The sequence below is a fragment of the Siniperca chuatsi genome, linkage group LG23 (genome assembly GCF_020085105.1).
Source record: "Siniperca chuatsi isolate FFG_IHB_CAS linkage group LG23, ASM2008510v1, whole genome shotgun sequence".
Lineage (NCBI taxonomy): Eukaryota > Metazoa > Chordata > Actinopteri > Centrarchiformes > Sinipercidae > Siniperca > Siniperca chuatsi.
The window spans coordinates 14,469,527-14,489,049 of record NC_058064.1 but is presented as its reverse complement, the minus strand read 5'-3'; the positions used below and the strand labels follow the sequence as shown (position 1 = coordinate 14,489,049).

Here is a 19,523-nt window from a genome sequence, read left to right as displayed (position 1 = left end):
AATGTCTGCTGCAGTGGACCACCTGTTTTTTTTATTTTATTTAACATTTTATTTATGTAATTATGTCTACCTTTGTACACTTTTAGGAAATTCCTGCAAAAAGCAAAAGCAGATATACATTTTTAGAAAAGAGAAGCACCCTAATAATGAGGTTTAGATTTTGGGTTCCATGTATTTCCTTTCTGCAATGCAGCACATTCCAATTTCATGTCTGAGGTTAAGTTCCCAGTCAAAATCAATCATAAATTCAAGCATTAACTTAAGTTATTTGATGGAAGGAGCAGATCCACACATTATGTTCCCATGATGTATGACAGACGAAAAGAATAATCAAAGGGAAATTGTGAAAATCAGAAGGAATTGCTGTGTCTGACAAATCTTCCATCTTGCGGAAGGATAAACTGTACCCGTGGTTAAGTCTGACAAAGAAATATATCTGCATTACGTGTTGCTGATTTAACACAGCGGTATTGCTATCCAGCTGATGGATGGAGCCATAAACAGTGTGTCTTGTGTCGTCAAATCAAAAGAAATTCACAGAAACAGACTATATAAGCAGTGCTATAGTCTGCTGTAAAGAGATGATTTTTGTGACCATTAAGGCACCAAACTACAGTCAACACAACAAACAGCGGGTGATCAAGATGTAATGGTATGAGACAACACAGCAGACGTTAAGTAATCTATTATGCACCATTACAGTTTATTTCGTTGATGTCTTGCAGCCTCTTGTGGTCGTCTATTTCTAACTGTCCCGGTCAGAACAGTGACAGAGGTGAGTCACAAAAGCAGCTGAGGTCAGTTCACACCGGATTTGACTTGGCTGAGTGGACAACAGCACCCACTTACAATCCTCCCCTCCCCTTTCTTTTGCGTCGTTTCTGCAAGTTCAGATATTCATGTGTAAATCTTGTTTTTTTTCCCCCCACATAGCAAATCAAGGCACTGTGTAGAAAAAATTGAAATGAAAAATCTGAAAATAAGTCGAAGTGGAAAATTTAAAAAGGAAAACTAAGGGGAAAAACCACATGTAACATGGAACTCAACATGCAGGTCCTCATACCAGAGCTCCACAGCATGCTTGCACATGCTTCCCCTAACTGGGCTTAAGGAGTAACACAGGAAATGTGAAACTTAACTTACAACCTCTCAATGACATGGCCATAAGTCACTGTTGAGCCCTCAAGATGATTGGTGGGTCAAATTCTGACCAAGTAATTCAGCCAAGTAAAGGACAGAAAAGCAAGGAAAATGACTTAATATATAGCCAAGTGCTTGTATTTAATACATCCCTAAAAAAAAAAATAATAATAATTCTTTTGCCAAACTGCAAAGAAAAAACATCACAATTATTAATCATTTGACTAGGAACAGTTTATTAAAGGTGAGAAAAACAAAACAAAAAAGCCACAATCCATTTGTTTAATTGCTTAAAAGTATGTACATTATAAATAATTCCACTACATTACAACCATTTGTGTTTCCTAGTCTGGAGTCCTACATATTGAGATGTTACTGTCTGAAGAGACAGGCAGAGGGCAGAGGGGAGCGGATCAGGATGTCCAGTAAAACACGACTGGGGACTGTTTATTTGCCTGTTTGCACTGAATACAACAGCTGGAGTAAGTGGGTGTTTGTTTGACTGTATGTAAGTGTACCAATGACTTGTTATTGTTCAGGGGAGGGCCAGGAAGTAGCTGGTGGATGCTTCTAGACCTAAAACTGTTGTAGGAAGACTAAGTCTTCTCTGTGTACTGTACTTAACCTTTCCAACATATCTTAGCGCTCGGAGAGAGAACATGTCGTTGCTAAAGCCACACGGTGACGGTAGGAATCTTCTCTTCTCTGTCTTCCAGATGCAAGTTCTGTTTTTTTCTTGTGCTCTCTAATCCAGATAGAAATTCCCCAGATTTGTCCCTCTTCTTCCATTCATAAAGGGCTATTCTGTCACTCAGATGCTGTACAGTCTTACAGGTTGAGAGTCTGAAACGCTAGCGTGGATACTAGGTTTTGTGTTATGCTCATTGTGTGAGGTACAGTATTCAAACTCAGTCCTAAGCTGTTTTTTTTTTTAGCGCTAACTGCCCTGCTGAGGCTCTTGCTGCTGCTGATGTGAAGTTGCTGGGTTTAGATGAGAGGCGGAGGATGTGTGAGACCACGCGGCCACGACAGACGACGATGGCAAGCTCTGCATGCCGCCAGCGCACAATGACGCCGCCAGCACTACGACGCTCTCCTCCGCCACCTCCTCCACGGACATTCCTCCGCCACCCCCGCTCGCCCCGGCGGCCTTACGGGAGCAGTCCACGCAGATGTAGTCCTCGTTCTCGGCCATTTCGCACGACACGCCCACGCACACCTGGTGGAACCACTCATCGCAGCCGCCGTCACACTGCACCCAGTCCACCTGGAAATACACGCAAGCAGACAAAGGCAGACATGCGAGTGAGGATTAAGAGGGACAACAACAAGGAAACATTGTTGCAATTATTGGAAAAAAACAAAAAAACAAAACATGGCAGTGGTTTGTCAAGCAAAACATCATTCATGTGTAATATTTAACAGCACATGTTAAAGCTGCGAGTCAGTCATTGTTTGATTTATCTAATGTACTGGGGTAGAGAGCCAAAACAAAACTCACTCACTGATGGACTGTAGATGATCTCAGATATGTTTTGTTTTACACACCACTAAGGACTGTCAGCTAATCTACTGTAGAATTAACAACATTGGGCCGCTTGTGCTCAATCCACATCTTAAAAATCCTTCTCCTCTGCTTCTCTTTATCTGCATTTCCTCCTCTGATTGGTGTAGATTTAATAGAGCAAAGCAATGGGACCAGTGCAAACTACTAGACTAATGCAACTACTAACTACTGTACTTTATTAAAATACTATGCGTCACATAATTGTAACACACTGAAGAACAGCCAAGTTTAGCAAGTCAACAAATACATTGATTAGGAAGGGTTGTGACATCTGCAGCAACATGTCACGTAACATTGAACACATTAGGAAATATCAATCACAACTTAATCATCCCAACTTCAGGTGTTGTTGGCCTAGTTTAGAGCAGCACCTTCATAATTTCATCACCTCTACTCCACCCACAGAGCTGCAGGCCCACCAGTTCCTCAGCTCTGACTGGCTGCCTTGTGGACACACAGGGGAAGGAGACTGGCCACTGGTTAACTTGGTGGACAGTCGGCAGTGCGGTCTCCGAAAAGGACCACGTTGGTGTGTCCTGTTAATACGTTATGTGTAACTCTCTTTAAGGTGTTCCAGTGCTGTTATCAGCGGTTGTTATTCAATAAAGTTCATTTAATGTTCATTTTGAAAAGTGTTTGTTATTAACTCAGCAAACATAGGAGACAACTGGGTGTTTCGAGTTTCGAGAACATGCCAACGTCCTGTGATCAAAGTATCAACCGGAATTTACTGCCTCTCTCAGTGTGGCGGGAATGTTTCTAAGGAAGGTCAAGAATTGTCTAACTGACAAGGTAGTCTGCCAACATCATGGTCCTCCGATAGCATGAAACAGTCCAAGAACATCTACATTCTAACATGGCATCATGTTTGATTTCATTAGGTCAGTCTGCATTACAGAATGTAGAATGAAAGCATTTATTGAGCCTCGACCAAAATCCACATCAAGCCTTAGGAACGTGGATGATGGGACTGCTAGTGGGAGCAGTGCTCACCACTTACAACTTAATGGACATTTTTATGACAGAAAAGATACCGAAAATTGAAGATGCACTAAAGAGAATTTAACTAATCTATTCACAGCAGTGGGGAGTTCCAAAAGTATAAGGCCTCTGAACACAGAGTGAACTTGTGTGGATAAACATTTAATAGCTGCATTTTGATGTCCTAAATGTGAGACATCTCAACCTACTACAGGGCTATTGATATCCAAATTTGAATACATGGGGCTGTGTGGAGATTCAATGTTATAGTCCAGCCCCATGTATGGGTGTCTATCATCTGCCCAAATAACCATATTCGGACAAGTTTCTCATATTAAGAATCTGTGGTTCACAATTGTCAAGTCTAAATGTGAATGATTATAAGAGCAAGTGTGATATCTTACATAGCCGATTTATACTTTGAAAATGATATTAAGCTGAAACAATTAGTCAATTAATCGATCGACAGAAAATGCAATTAGCAACTATTTTGATAATTGATTAATCGTATAAATAATTTTTCAAGCAAATATGCCAAAAATTCTCTGGCTTCAGCATCTCCAATGTAAGGATTCGCTATTTATCTCAGTTTCGTATGATTGAAAACTTTTGAACTGTTGGTTGGACAAAATAGGACATTTTGCCTTGGGCTTTGGAAAACTGTGATGGGCATTTTTCACTCTTTTCTGACATTTTAGAGACCAAACGATTAATTGAGAAAATAATCTGCAGATTTGTGAGCGGAACATTTTACAATGTGATTTTGAATAGTCCAGTAAAAATTTAAATATGTCTATATTAGATAATGCTGAGATAATTATCACATCACTTTTGTCCATATTCCTAGTAAATACATGGCTTTAAATGAATATTTTTAAAATAATGCTTAAAACATACAGAACTTCGAGTTTTAAAAAAGGTGCAGTCACATGGTCGCCTTTGACCTGTTAATTGCTAAACTGTACATGCCTACTCTCTACGCCTAAACTGTGTTTATCAATCATCTATGATTCACCCCTTGTGCCTCTTTTACTGCAACACAACCTCTGACAACACAATCTCAATCTAAAGTGCTGAAACACAGAATTATATTTTTGGGAAAAGAAAACTTTATTTTCAAGTCCTCACCTTATCTTTACAGGGTCTCTGGCAGTTCTTGGCTGCACACACAGCGTTCTCATCGTTGGAGTCCTCAGCCCCGGACCAGTCGTACTTGGAGGGAATGTCGAGAATCTTCTTCTCCTTCCTCTTCTCCAGCCCCTCCCTGATGGCCTCTGCCTTGGCCGCTGCCTTCTCCTTTCTCTTCCTCTCCTTCTCCTCCTTGGCTAACCGTTTGGCCAGCTGCTTCATCTCCCGGTTCTTGTCCAGGTTGAGTTTGAGTTTCTTCTTCTTGGGTTTGCCCCCAAGACCCAGTTCCAGACCCACCCTTTTCAGCTCTTTGGACTTGGCCGGTCGCATGTCGCCCATTGCTGAAGCCCCACCGGCGACAGCCATCAGCATGTGGTGGTGCTCGGCTCTTTCTAACTTCCGTTTCCTCTTCTTCTCTGAATCTTTAAGCTTGATCTTCAGGGGCTTCTCCATCAGAGAGTCATCGGGCTGTAGAAAAGGAAGGAAAGATGAAATGAGAATGACTATTTCCATTTCTAATTCTGTACTTAGAAATGGCATGTTTTCCCCCTAATCTGACCTGTATCTATGCATCTATTCACATAACTCTACATTAGAACCATCCAGAATGACTGATTCAAACCCAGAACCAATGTTGAGTCACTATCCAGCATTTGCCATGGGGTCCAGCTGCGCAATCAGGTTGCATAATGGATGACCTTCCTACCTCCATGACCTGCAGGAATCTCTCCTCAGAGGGGGGGTGCGTGGCCTGCAGGATCCTCCAGATGTGCTGGGTCTCATCCAGGGACACCTCCAGCAGGTCTCCCAGCATCATCAGCTCCTCCAGCTGGGCCTTAGCCTGCGGGGACAGCTCGAGCACTGGCGGCTCCAGGCTGCGAGGTACCAGAGGGGTCTTCCTAGGCTGCTTCCTGGGCGTGCTCACGTCTGAAATGTAAATATTTTCAGTATGAGATGACAAGGGGCACTTATTTCAGAGGAAATCAGCAAACTGGAATCTCTCAAATGAGTGTAATTAACATGTTACAAAACAAGTGCTCAAAATAATAGCTGTGCTTGAATCATTTGTGCATGAAAACAACAGGGAGTGATGGGTAGGAAGACTCAAAGCAACAGAAGCAATCTTAGTAAGTAAATGTGGCCTCACTTTGCACACAGGACTTCGAGGCTGAAGAGTAGGCGTGTTCGGCGCAGAAGGAGGGCGTGGCAGCCGGCCACATGTGACTGACCACCTCCTCAGACTTAACAGGAATCTCCTCATCACAGAACAGGTAGGGCTTCACCTCGCCCGGGTCCTGCAGCACCACACCAACAGAGAAGAATTAGAAAAAAAAATCCTGCTCGATAATATGCGGCTTGCACAACAGCACTTGCTGCTGCCTCGCATACCTTCATGTCATAACCGTAAGTCTCCCTGATGTCCTCGTCTGAGTCTGTCTCCTCATCATCGTAGTCCACACACTGGCGGGGTGATGTGGCTCTGCTGAAACCTGACTGCTGAAAAGTCTGGATGTGGCCCTGGGGAAGGACAGAAACATAGACACACATTTTCAATGTTTCCAATGTTTCTTATATTTAATGGCAGTGATGTTGCTAGGTACGCATCCTGCGTCTCTGACACGTTAAACAAATTTGTGTTGAAATCACAGAGAGAAAAAAACTCAAAAACCTTGCTGTCAAAAAACCTGTGTCTTACTGTCAGCACACATACTGTAACTCTCCAGCACCAAACGGGTAGCAGCAAACCGGGCAGTTACTTTGGTAACGACCAAATACCGTCTCACACACACACACGCACGATAAAAGGTGAATTAACAGTGTTATGAGTCGGTGTTTAATTCAGCGTGTATCTGATCCACCAACCGGCACGTATTTTAGTTTGCCTCTCATTCCCACGGGCTTCTCCCACTAAAATAATGCAGCTAAACAATGGAGGCTGGTAGCGAGTTGAGGAACAAAATCCAAAATGTGAAGTACAGAAAGTATGTAAGTACGGAAATACAGTTTATCTTCATGGATTATATTGATGCCAAATTGACTGTCGACATGACGCCTTTTATCTTGTGTTTCCACAGACACGTAAGGAATTGTTAATATGTCATATTTCTTAAAGGGAGTTTGGTGTGATATTTTCCTCGGAGTGTGCAGGGAGTTTCAGTTTAATTCAAACTGCTAATACTGTATGTAGCCTATATTTTTATGTTTTGTCACCACTACAGAAACACTAGGTAACTGCTAAAGTATGATATGGTTGTCTGATGTTGACTGTGGTTAGTTATTGGTTTGATTAATGGTTTACAGTCTAATAATGTGTATTTGTATTGATTACTGACAGTGGCTGATCAGGCTAATTATCAGCTAATTGTATTCGGTTTCTAACGGCAGTATGCAGTAAATGTTGCCCTTAGTGTGCGTGTTTTTAAACTACTTTCCTAATTAAACATGATGTGCTTGATGGTGTTATGACTCCTGATGAAACTTGAAAGCTCAGCATTCTCATTGACCTTTAGGTTCCCTTTTTAACATTTATTCACCCAGAAAAAGCTAATATTTCTCTGTATAATATGACTTCTTTCTGTCAGCTGCTGTGTGTCTGCAGTGTATTTACAGATTTGGGATTTTATTTGTTTACATGAATAACCCTAATTATAATCATATAGCATCAAACACGAGGTTTAACACTACAATTTGTCAAATTTTATTGGGAACCCACTCAATTTTCCTGGGACCCACAGGAGTGACTCAATCAACATCACTGTAATGGGATACTTTGCCACAAATCATGTGGACATCCAGTACGTTTTCATGGTCTGTATGGTCATGTATGTATATAGTCCTTTTAAAATGTACCTATGTTAATGCTTTAAAATAAACAAAACAAAGTAACTTGCCAGTGCCTGGCACGGTGTGTCAGGTTCACAACAGCACAATACCAAAAAAGCATACATGCCATCTTCTTTTATTATTTAAAAACAGCATGATGCTGAACAAAAAAACCCAAATGCTTTTCCTGACACCTTCAAAACGCATAATTAAATAATACGTCAGAAAAAACTTTGTATACTTTTCCCCTACAAAATATATACAAGGAATTATGTAGGTTACATCTATGAGAAATCAGGCTACCATCTGTTGCATGTAATTTTCTTGTAATTTTCATTTCTTCACATTTTAGAATGTCAATCCAATCTTGTGGTTTATTTCATGTTTACAAATTAGTGCCCTCTTCTGGTGCTATCCATGTTTACATCCAAAGCCCCAGGAGAAGTCAAAAGAATTACAATTCGCACCTCAAAACAAAAAAGTTATTGATGTTGTACTGTATTAGAAGAGAAATTAGAATGATGCAAAATCATTTAAGATCAAAGTCTAAAGTACCTGCAAGTCAGGGTTGGCAGCAGCTTTCTGCAGCTCGGCATTGATGATCTTCTCAGTTTTCTCCCTAGCAGCCTGCTCCACCATGCGCTGGCTCAGCACAGAAAGCTTTGCCAGGGCTGAGGACAGCTCCTCCGTGGCCAGAGATCGACGTGCTCGGTCCTGGTATGACAGTTAGACCGGTGTAAGTATGGGTATTTAGTAGAGCTCAAAAGCAAACCAAGGAAATTAAGTGTTCAAAATAAAGCAGGTGATAGATGTAAACTGAGATAAAATATGCATACCTGCCAGCTCATCGCCCTCTCAGTCAAACACTGGAGGGCTTCTCCTTCAGGCAGACGCACCGGCAGCTTCTGCAGCGACACCAACAGTGACAGGATGGTCTCTAATCTCGGCCTCCTCGACCGCTGACACAGCGGACAAAGGAATTTGGAGTCTTTGCTATTGCTCTGCCAACCCACACCCAACTTCTTCTGAGATCCCGTCTTTGGCAGAGGCACGCACGCTCCGTGGAACCAGTCCTTACAAAGCTCGCACTGCAACATGAAGCCGCTGGCCGTCTTTCGACACAGGCAGAACTTGACCTCCTCGATGCGGTCGGCCATGGCCATTTTGGCCAAATTGGCGGCACGGAGTGAGTGGATGGACTCCACTTCTTTCTGCTCTTTGGCTTTGAAGGCCGCTACAACGGTGGTGGGGTCTCGAACCTCTTCGAGGCTCTCCTCCAGGTCGCTCAGGGCGTCGGGGTCAAAGCCTCCTCTCTCCTTCTCCATGAGTTCCTTGACGCGTTTCCTCTTGCTCTTGCTGTTGCCGTAGACCCCGATGTCCGCACGAGGGCTGAGGACCTAAGAGGTGAGGCACACAGGATAGCAACAAAAAAATGAATATGAAAATTTAAGTTTTTATTTTGCTTACGGTTTTTTAATCTATATTCTCAGTCTCAAGACATGATCACCCAACCTTGGTGTTACAGAGAAATTGCATTTATTTGCCTTTAAGTGCCCAAACACAGCACAATATATGCAGTCAGATGCAAGATTTATGCATCTGAGAGGCAAGCATCAAATCAACTTTTGTCATGATGGCCCACCTGGAGCAGTGTGTACGTGGAGTTCTTCTTGAGGAAGGTGCGAGCGGTCCTCTCCCTCCAGGCTCGTGCTGCGGCCACCTGAGACTCCACCTGGGCCAGTGGATCAAGCCGGACGGGAATGGAGCGACCCCTGGCCAGCAGGCTCTCCAGCTGCTCCAGGTAAGCATAGCTGGTGCCACTCTGTGTGAGGCGGACACACAGTAGGAGAGAGGTTAGATACGTTTTAGACGATGCCCTTATTCAGAGCGATGAGATACAGGTGAAGTCTCAATAAAAGATCCTCAAGAGGACGCGTGGCTTTAGATATGTGTTCTAAAGGGGCTTCTAAATGACGTAGTGTACACAGAGACAGTACCTGAATGGCTTCCACCTTAGCTGTCCACTCCTTGGCCTTCTGTAGTGCCTCTCGGAGGGCCAAAATATTAGGTAGGTACGCTGGGATGTTCCTTGCTTCCAGTACAATGCTCTCCAAAGTCACCATGCTGTGTCGAGGCCTGGGGTTATAGGAGGACAGACAGGCATGGGATGATCAAGTATAACACTCAACAAATTAGACTTTTGGGGGTTTACATGCATTCTGTCTCTAATACGGTTTGTTAAATGATGAACAGCACTGTAGCAAAGTGCAAACATCCCCATGAAGTCTGTGCAAATGTGTGTATGCATTTGTATAGGCACAACTTTACCTGGCCTGCAGGCAGGCACGGGCCTTATCCTCCCATTTCTCTGAGACAGTGAGGATCTCTTGCAGCTCGGCCATGGCCTTCTCCACAGCATGGTGGGGAGCCAGGCCCACCCCAGAGTCTATCAGCCTCTTCATCAGCTCCAAGGTGACGCGATGAGGCTCGGCCAGGGTGACACGCACCTGGGTTATGATGAGGACAGCACATGTTACACGAGGCCACAATTGCAACAACTCTGGCAGAGCACACAAGCAGGTTTGTGGGTGTTGTAAGAGCCCACCTCATCGAGCCAGCGGGCCTGCTGGAGCTCCTGTTTCAGTCGGGGCAGCTCTGGCAGCTCTACGTCCAGGCCGCTACCTAGGTCTAATAGTGCTTGCAGCTTGGAGGAATCAGGCAACTCGTCTGACAGTGCCACCTGGGCTCGCTCGTGGAAGTCCTCCACATTCTCCAGTAACTCCTGGAGACACGGGAGGCGACGCACACATTGTGAGTAAAGGAAAAGAAGGAAGAGTCAGGAAGAAGTTTTAACATGAATTCAATAGCATTGATGGTGAAAGAGGGGGGCTTATAGGAGGAAGAAGGAAAAGAAGGAAAAGGGAAGAGAATAAAAGGAAAGAGAAATGAAGGTGTGAACTGCATTTCATTGATGGCTGGGTGCCTGGATAAGCACAGAGGTATAGCGGGGACTCACTTTGACCTGTCGGGCCTGGCTGATGATGCAGGGCAGCCTGTAGAGCTGATCCACGAAGGCCTTGAGCTCATCCACTGTCAGTTTGGTGCGGTTACGACTGCTCTCAGAACGCAGACGGCTGCTGCAGACAAACATGGAAAACCAAGCGATGATTTAGTACACCATTGATCTGCCAATGGAAAAAATTCAAGTGTGTGTACATGCTGGGTAATCAGTAAATTGCTTTTCTGTTGGATTACATTAAGGTGTTTCCGTGGCCACTGACCTGTGCCTCTGTTTGCGGCTCAGCAGCAGCTGAGCTACAGAGGAGCATGTCTCCGCCTCTTTCACCATCTCCCTCAGGCGACGGAACAAAGCTTTCTCAGGATACTTCCTGTCCTCTGCATCCTCCAGCAAAACCTTGAGCTCAATAAGATCTGAGACACACAGAACAATCACATGTTGCACAAAGAGACATCACCACAAAAACACAACCAATTTTTGTGCAACATGTACATATTTTGTAGTAGTACTAAAGTATAAAAACCTTTCTTGTTTTTCTGGTCAGCAGCCAAGGCCTCAGTGACCCTCTTTGACCAGGTGTCATAAGACTGAGCCCGTGTCTTGACCCCATACAGCATGGACGGAAACTCCTCCAGATCATAGCGATACCTGAAATATATCATGTAGATATGCACTTGAGCATCTGGTGTATGTGGTCAAGTAAATGTAGAGTATAGTACTGACAACCAAAGCCTGAAAGACCCCGACAAGCATCAGGTTTCACATCAAATTTAGGCCATAACAAATTAGATTTCTTGACCAGGTCCTGTACATATTTTTGTTGTTGCCAAAAAAAGAAAAAAAAAAAAAGAAAAAAAGGATCTCTCACCGAAGACACTTGTTTCCAAGCGGACAGTCGCAGAGATCTGCTGCATGGTTGAGACAGACCAACCGATCAGGGCTGCAGGAACACGTCAGTGCAGACAAGAAACAGGTTGTCTTACACTTATGACACTGGCGCTCGTCGTCAGGTAAAAGTTCAAAAACCTCCTGCTCTGACGACAGCACCCCCTGTAGATAAGGAGGAAAGAGAACTCTAAACATGCTGTGAAAATATGTGAGCTTGCGATTTGAAAGGGACACAAAATAATCACTAGCTGAGACAGTTATATTAAACTACAGGTATGGCACAGATTACCGTCAATCACCCACACCTTCTACATGCATAAATTGAACAAAAAAAACAAACACTCACTATTTCTTGGACAGCCTGTCTGAGTTTTGTCTCCTCCTCCATCATGTCTCCCATTTCCTTAAAGACGGCAGCAGCCAGTTCCACGTCAAGACTTTCTGGATCAGCAGCCATCTTGCACAGCAGCTCCTCGTGGGAGAAGACGCAGTAGCGGTGGAGGCGTCGGTAATGGGCCACACACTGACGACCCATCGGTAACTAGGGAAGGGCATGTTTGAAAGATGAACGCCGACATTCAACGAAAAAACAAAAAATCATTATTATTATTTTATTTTTTTATTTTATTTTTTTTTTAAATGGAAGAACGAATTAGCTTTTCCCCCCACCCAGTCAGCGGTGCAGAAGTTAACGGCCTCTGCGAAGTTGTAGCCCTGGTTGAAGCCACTGTGGTAGGCCCTGGGGAAAGTCACCACAAACTCCCCTGCACACTGATTGGTCCTGTACACCTGAGGGGGGAAATATGCATATATAATCAACATGGACCACATGACCAATATCTAATCAGATCCAATATCGACCCCACAAAACATCAGGCTCAGACTACATACAGGCACACCGTGCTCCATGAGGACATTGGGATTCATGATGGTGACCAGTTGATGGAGGAGGTCAGGTTGGGAGTCAAACAACTCTGGAGCCAACTTTTTCATTACAGCCTCCAGCTGCTCTGCTGCAGAGGCCGGTACTCCATACCATGTCTTCGGCTCTCCCCTGGAGAACAGAGGAATAAATTAACATTAAATATACTTCGCTGATGCTCTTATTCAGAGCGACACACAAGGGGAACAGAATAAGGTTAGTTTCTATGAGCATGAATAACTCAATTTTACTTTTTCAATTGTCAGCAGTATTTTTTGCTTTTAATTGTGCATTTTTTTGAGGCCATGCACCAACATGCATATGTCAGAATTGTATATGCGTCCTTTGTTCAGTCTCACCAGTGCAGGAAGTTGATGGAGTAACTCCAGTGGTCCTCGATGTGCCAGCAGAATGAGGAGAAACACATGCCCACATAGAGCCAGGGCACCTTCATACCGGAGATGTCCACATTGATATGGGTGAGCACCGACTGCTCCAAGACTGGCATGTTATTCAGGTTCCAGCCTGAGTTGGCATACTCCTAATAGGAGAGGAAACAAAGTGCTTTCTTTCACTTCAGGGCAAATGTTATATTTTTACTTAACGTAGCACCATTAAGTAAAACAGCAAAAAGCTTTTAGGGGGATCTGTTAGACTGAAGTCTGATGAATAAAATGACCCAGGTAATGTCTCTAGGACACAGGAGAATCCGTTTTAAAAGTACTTCACTGGTTATAAATCTTCGTTAGAACATGTAAGAAAATAATGAACTGGGCTTATAATTAAGCTCAACGTGATATGCACCTATTACAGACAAGTCATATTCTAAGACAAGAGGTGAAAACATAAATATCTCTTCACTACAGGTTTCTCAAGTCAACACTTGACGGAAATATACAGAATGTAACAATCGTCTCACCTCCTCATCTCCCAGCAGCCTCCTTTTCCCGTCCCTGACAGGAAATCCGCTGCCCACCTCCTTGGAGCTGATGTCTGCTCCGTACTCTACGATGACATCCTCCTCGATGCTGCTGACCAAGCGCCAGAACTCTTTCTCCACCAACTCTGTGGGGACCATCTGCGGGGGCACAAGGCGGAAATAATGAAATCCCCGTGCCTTATCTCAACAGTGAAAAGCATGCAAGCAACACATTTAACTTATAACTGTTAAAGCAGAGAGTGTGACAGCCAGATGATGGAAGGACATCCATGTAACAGTTTACATATTCTAGCTCACTGAGTGGATTTTACAAACATGGACAGGCATGTTGAAATAGTCAGACTTGAAGTGGTCAGCCATTTCTCCAAAGCTCTGGAGAGTGTACTCCCTCACAGCCTGCTCGAAGCCAAATGCCTCCCTGGGCTTACTGCACTCCTGTGAGGGAAGATGGACAACACATTCATTATAACAGGAATTTCATATCATGCGCATTATGCATAAAGAGGGTGAAATATATAATGGAAAGATGAGGGAATTAATAACAGCTCACCTCAACAACACACTTAGGGCAGCGCCAGTCCCCCTTGGGCACATCCTGTAGAGGTGGGATCAGGCAGAAGGTGTGGTAGCTGTCGTCACAGCCGTCACACAGCAGGAGCCGGTCCTCCTCATCGCCCCGTCCACACACCAGGCAGAGGTAGAGGTCGATCTGGGGGATCAGTGCCACAGAACATACAGGGAAGGTCACGCCCGAAGTTTCCCAAGCTATAATAAACATCAACCGTCGGGCAAACACAATGAACTGGCACTCACAAAGTTGACCTCCAGGGTCTCCTTGCGTGGTCTCATTTTGATGGCGAAGGCCTGGGCTTTGAGGTGACGCTGCTTCTTGTTGAATCCATCATCTAAGTGAAAGGAGAAAAGTGCCAGTGTTAAGAATAGAAATACTACTACACCGCGGATGTGTTGCCCAGTGTCTGACTCTGCCATGTGTAAAAATACAGGTCAACCAAAAACGATCCTTACCAGCTGATACAATCTCCAAGCCGACCATCTTAGGGCTTGTACCAAAGAACTTTAGGCCTTTTGGCTCCTTGTTTTCCCTCTAGAGAAACACAGCAACAATAACAGCAGCAGACTGTGAAACAGAGTGATCCTGCTAAAAGGCCAAATGTTAGACGCCCTCTGGGGAGCGTGCCTGCCACAGCTGGGAATGTGGGAACGGGCGGGAGAGGGATGCTTAAAGCAAAGGAGTGAATGTTAGAGGAATAAACTTTTTTTTTGTGAAATAACTGCTCTGATTAAATAGCACTGTTTGCAAATGGCTTAAATTGAAAACTGAGCAAAAAAATTTGTGACCTAACATTAATGTGATCAAAAATTAGATTCAACAAAATATGTTGAAATAACTGATTTTATACTACTACTTTTTTTTTCTTCTTATCGATAAATGGCTTAGCTCCTTCCTTCATTGCTGAACTGCTCACTGAATACACACCGGACGTCATTATGATCATCAAGTAAAGGTCTCCTCACTATACCTAGAATACATTCTAAAATCAGCTGGTGCTGATCATATGGCGCCTTCAGTCTTTATGGTCCTACTCTCTGGAATTCTCTACCACATGAACTAAGGTCTGCTGCAACAGTGTCTTCTTTTAAAAGCAGACTAAAGACATCTTTTATCGCAAGCTTTTAGTTAGGTTGAAAGTGTGTGGTTAACAGGTAAAGCTTTTATTTTAGAATCAGTATTACTGTCATTAGGATTCCATTTTTGATAATAATAATGTTAATACCTTCTTATCTTATTTCCTTTTTTTTTTTTTTTTTTTAAATTGTAATACCTTTTTATCTTATATGTTGTTATCTTATGTTTTTGTTATGTATGATGCCTATTTTTTCTTGCTTGCTTGCTTTTATTTTGAAGCACATTGAGTCTATGCCTGTCGTATGAAATGTGCTATATAAATAAATTTGACTTAACCTTCTTGTAGTTGGTTTTTTGTTTACCTCAGACTTAAGACGCCTGGAGCGTCTCTCAGGCAGAAGCTGGTCTTTAGTTTGCGATGCATCACCCTCCCCATCTTTCTCCTTATCCTCCTCCTCATCTTGCTCCTCTTCCTCTACTGCCTCCTCACCAACTCCCTCATCCAGTTCTTCCGCATCATCTCCTTCATCGTATAGCCGCTGGATGCCCTGATAGGAGAAAGGAATGGAGTGACAAGAAACTAGGTTTTGGAAACCTTTTAAAATCTATCCATTCCAGGCTTTGAAGAAACAGGCATATCATTACTGTGACATTTGGCCCAAAGCTGTTTGCAACGTGTTTGATTTGGTTAGACCAAGTTTGGTTGGTTTGCCATAAAAGTGATCCAAGACTGAAATTTGAGAAGGACACTGGGAACAGGCAAAACTAAATTTGCTCAGCAGGGAATAAAAAGTAAAGTAACCAAATAACAACACCCACTCACAAAATGTCCACTTCAACTTTTGAAAGTGGTTGTACAAAACAATGTATTTTGTACATCTCATCTGCAATAGTGCAAAATGTATGAATGCCTGCAACAGTATGCAAGCATAAGCATAAATTCAGGTTGACAATAATATTGTGTTTACATTTTGCGTCAGAGTGTCAGAGATTGCGATTATGCAGCTGTATGAAGCATGGCCAAACTGTGTTAGCTTGTCTACGTTAAATCTGCAACACTCACAGTCAGCGTGGCCCCAGACTGGAAGAGTTCATATGGGTAAAGGATCCTCTCATAGTGGGAGCGCAGCAGTGAGCCAGTGCCTTTCCCGGATGGGAAGCCCATTCGGCTGGCAACCTTGGACCACCTCTTCTCTTTACACACCGTCTCAAAGCCGCCCTCTGACGACACAATCTGAAACACACAGGTGTCCAATATGAGCTTTTTTCTTTCTTTCTTTTTTTTAAACCAGCATGAAGGACAAAATTAACACTTAACAGCCAAGTGCAAAACAAAGGTTCAAGAAACAGGTAACTGGCTAAAAATCATTGTCATATAATTAGTCAAAAACCAACTGCTCACAAAAAACAATCCAAATTGATCTAGTTTTACCTTGCTGAGCTGGTAGAGGTCCAAAACCTTTCTCTCCACATGAGGGAATCGGATCTTGGATCCCTGCAGCTCCCAGAACTTTGCGATTTGATCCAGAAAGTTGAGCTTAACCCGAGTGAGTGCCTGGACAGGCAGGAGAAAGAGGACAGACTCTAAATGCATGAGCCCAATGTTCCGCTGTTATGCACACAGAACACCTCAGGCAAAATTATGTTTGAATGGCTGCACTCTGATACACAAACCATACTTCTCGGGTTATGTGAAAACATAACATATACTAGAGCTGTCCTGCTCCTATTGCTTTACATTACAACAACATAAAAAAGGAGTCCAAAGATCCAAATCTCAACAGGTGTAAGACATTGTAGGTGGAAACAAAGTCTGCATATTCTGCTGCTATCCAAGGAGTATATAGCATTGATGAGTTAATTAACAGCACACCTTGAATTGCAGATAGTTTGTTTCTCCCAGATGCCTCAATCAAAATTGAATGCAGTTAGAATAATTTATACATGTTTCACACGTTTTTTTTTAATTTATTTATGTCCTCATGAAACAATGCCTGAGACACACCTTCCCTCAGTGTTATTGTTATGATAATATGATGCTTCTTGGCAAACTGACCTCAAGTTCATTCAGTCTTTGTACTCGAGGAGTGAAGCGGAAGTTGCGTACATCGCAGGCAAACGGAGGTTGCCAGTCCTGATTGACAAGAAAACAAAAACATTAACTCTTGCCCAAACAACATCAACAAAGAGGAAATGACAGCAACAACACTTCAACTTGGAACAAATCAGTGTTTCTCATACAGTCTGAAAAGAGCAGTTGAGCCTATTTTTGTACAGGACCAACTATGCATAAATACTGCCTATTCCAAGCTATTATTTTCAATATGTACCTCTGTCTATTCTGACACACATAAACACAGCCCAACTGTTAAAGTGCCTAGAAAATGAAAATGTACTCGATGTATGTCTACATAACATAGCATAAATATGCCATCTGACAGGAGCGACAGGCCTGCATGTCGCATATTCGCAGCTAACGTGGTACAATCACTGTACTGTAACTTAGCTAGCCACGAAGAAAACAAATACAAAGGAACTGTAACCGGAACTGTTGAATTTATTTCGCATTTCCAGAACTTTTCTGAACAATAAAGAAAACCCAATGTCACCCAAGTACCATATATTTACAGTTGAGTGCAAAGAAATTAAGCCTTATTTGACCTCTATTAGAGTAATGGCAACTAGTAATGTCGTTGCATATCGCAAAAATCACGCAGGCCCTAGTAAACCAGCACTAACGTTACCTACGTAGGAGCAATACTGGCAAATCCTCGCAGACTTTAATCTGATGTTGATTCCAATGTTTAAAATGATATTTGAGTTTACCTCGGGGGGTCGGATCTTGCAGATGCCCGTTTTCTCTGCAATGGGTCGGATCTTGTTGATAAATCCTAAAGGATCCGAGAAATCCTCCCAACTCGGTTCAAAAACCGGGCATTCAGGAGGGGGGACGAACTCAGCAAATGCAGACATGTTGGTGTGGTGTGCCAGTTAAACAGTCTTTAAAAATAATATTTGATTAAAAAAATAATAATATGCACCGAGTTGAGCTCAACAGTCCATGATTATTTCCAATAATTTTCGTCTTGGGGAACTTCCTCCGTGTCCATCATGATCCTTCAAATCTCCTAAATATCAAATCGCTTCAATGACAGGGCATCCCAGTCGCGATGGCGAATCATAATCTGGTTTGAACGTGAATGCATAAATAAAACAACCGAGCTGATCAATGTTTTCCCATCATCCGTGAACAGCGGGCCAAGCCAGGCCGGGGAGTCTTCACCACCACTCCCCTACCTGGGACGGAGGGCAGGGTCAGTCCGAAACGCCATCATTCCTTCTCACAGACGACAACTTTACAATAATCAACTCTGCAGTGAAGACTTGGGCCAGGGACGATCACAGAATTAGAAAATAAGTTTGTGAACACAAAACAAAAATACTCCGGCTTTACAGTGTCCGCTGCGATATTATGTTACGCAAGCTAACGTTGCTATTGCTATTGTACCTGGGTAGTGCATGATTTCTTCGTGGTGATGCATTTCAACCAAGTTATCCACGGTTGACTAAGTCCTGTGGCAAGCTGGTAATGTTCATTAACGTTAGCTAACGTAATCACGCGTTCTCGTCAGTCAGGCTTCCCCAAATAAAGTCTAGTCCTTACGTCCAGTTCCTCGAGCACCTGGTAGCTAAGTAACGTTACCAGCCAAGCTGGTAGGAGGAGGCTAGTAGTAGCAAGCGTACATTGTTGACTGATGTTTTCACTCTGTGCAACAACCCCCATTCATTGAAGCATTTGAGGCGATGGAAAACTAGCATACAGCTAATTTGGCTGGCTAAAATCAGCTTAGCTACCGCTGCCCGTTGCGCAGCTAACATTGACGTTAGCTGAGAAGGTCGGCTGAGCGGGACAGTCCGCCATGGATTGAGCGGGTTAACTGGAATCACATAGCAAAAGGGCAATAATCCTTTAGCTTTGTTTTACCGGGTGTCACTTTCCGTATAATTTAACGTCGTCTGTAGGCATTGTATCCGCATTAGCCAACGTGCTAACTGCAACTAGCAAGGTTGGGAGAGCTGTTATGATGCCTTCATGAACACTCGAAAACATATTACTACTTCCGAGGTCGCAGGTTTTAAAAAGTTTCCCTGTAAATAGCAATTTGCAACAACTTGTACCAGGAACAAGGATCAATTGCTGCTTTTGTGTGTTGTACCAATAAAATGAATGAGACCATGATATTCAGGTAGAAAGATAAAGACACATTTAGCGACCAAATGCTAATGTGTGGTTGCATTACATTTAATAACCCGTCCTGGTACGACTACTATCTAGACGCCACGTTTGAGCAATCATATACTATCCAAAAAACTTCGACAGTCTTTTGTGCCACTTTGACGGATATTTTCAACAAGCGTAATTTCCTACAGCACTTTAAGGCAGCATTATTTGTACAAAGCATAGGT

The 19,523-nt window shown here is 43.2% G+C and overlaps 1 protein-coding gene across 4 annotated transcripts; it reads right to left on the bottom strand.

Annotated features, from left to right (window-relative positions):
- Positions 1 to 1,352: 1,352 nt before the first annotated feature.
- kdm5a (lysine (K)-specific demethylase 5A) lies at positions 1,353 to 19,268 on the bottom strand. Of its 4 annotated transcripts, none has more exons than XM_044186905.1 (29): positions 17,883 to 19,268; positions 17,113 to 17,190; positions 16,489 to 16,611; positions 16,120 to 16,290; positions 15,419 to 15,604; positions 14,435 to 14,513; positions 14,222 to 14,313; positions 13,959 to 14,126; positions 13,724 to 13,843; positions 13,388 to 13,546; positions 12,828 to 13,009; positions 12,438 to 12,600; positions 12,216 to 12,335; positions 11,893 to 12,087; positions 11,527 to 11,708; positions 11,182 to 11,306; positions 10,921 to 11,071; positions 10,656 to 10,773; positions 10,245 to 10,421; positions 9,968 to 10,146; positions 9,637 to 9,775; positions 9,282 to 9,461; positions 8,476 to 9,036; positions 8,195 to 8,353; positions 6,206 to 6,334; positions 5,964 to 6,111; positions 5,523 to 5,743; positions 4,817 to 5,284; positions 1,353 to 2,407 (listed from the first exon to the last, which is right to left on the bottom strand). In XM_044186905.1, the coding sequence occupies exons 1-29, from the start codon at positions 18,027 to 18,029 to the stop codon at positions 2,078 to 2,080; spliced, it is 5,250 nt and encodes a 1,749-aa protein (XP_044042840.1). In that variant the 5' UTR covers positions 18,030 to 19,268; the 3' UTR covers positions 1,353 to 2,077. The 4 variants fall into 4 exon arrangements, with proteins under 4 accessions (XP_044042840.1, XP_044042843.1, XP_044042839.1 ...); XM_044186908.1 differs by having other exon boundaries at positions 13,959 to 14,117; positions 17,883 to 19,266; XM_044186904.1 differs by having other exon boundaries at positions 10,656 to 10,776; positions 17,883 to 19,262.
- Between the last annotated feature and the right edge of the window lie 255 nt (positions 19,269 to 19,523).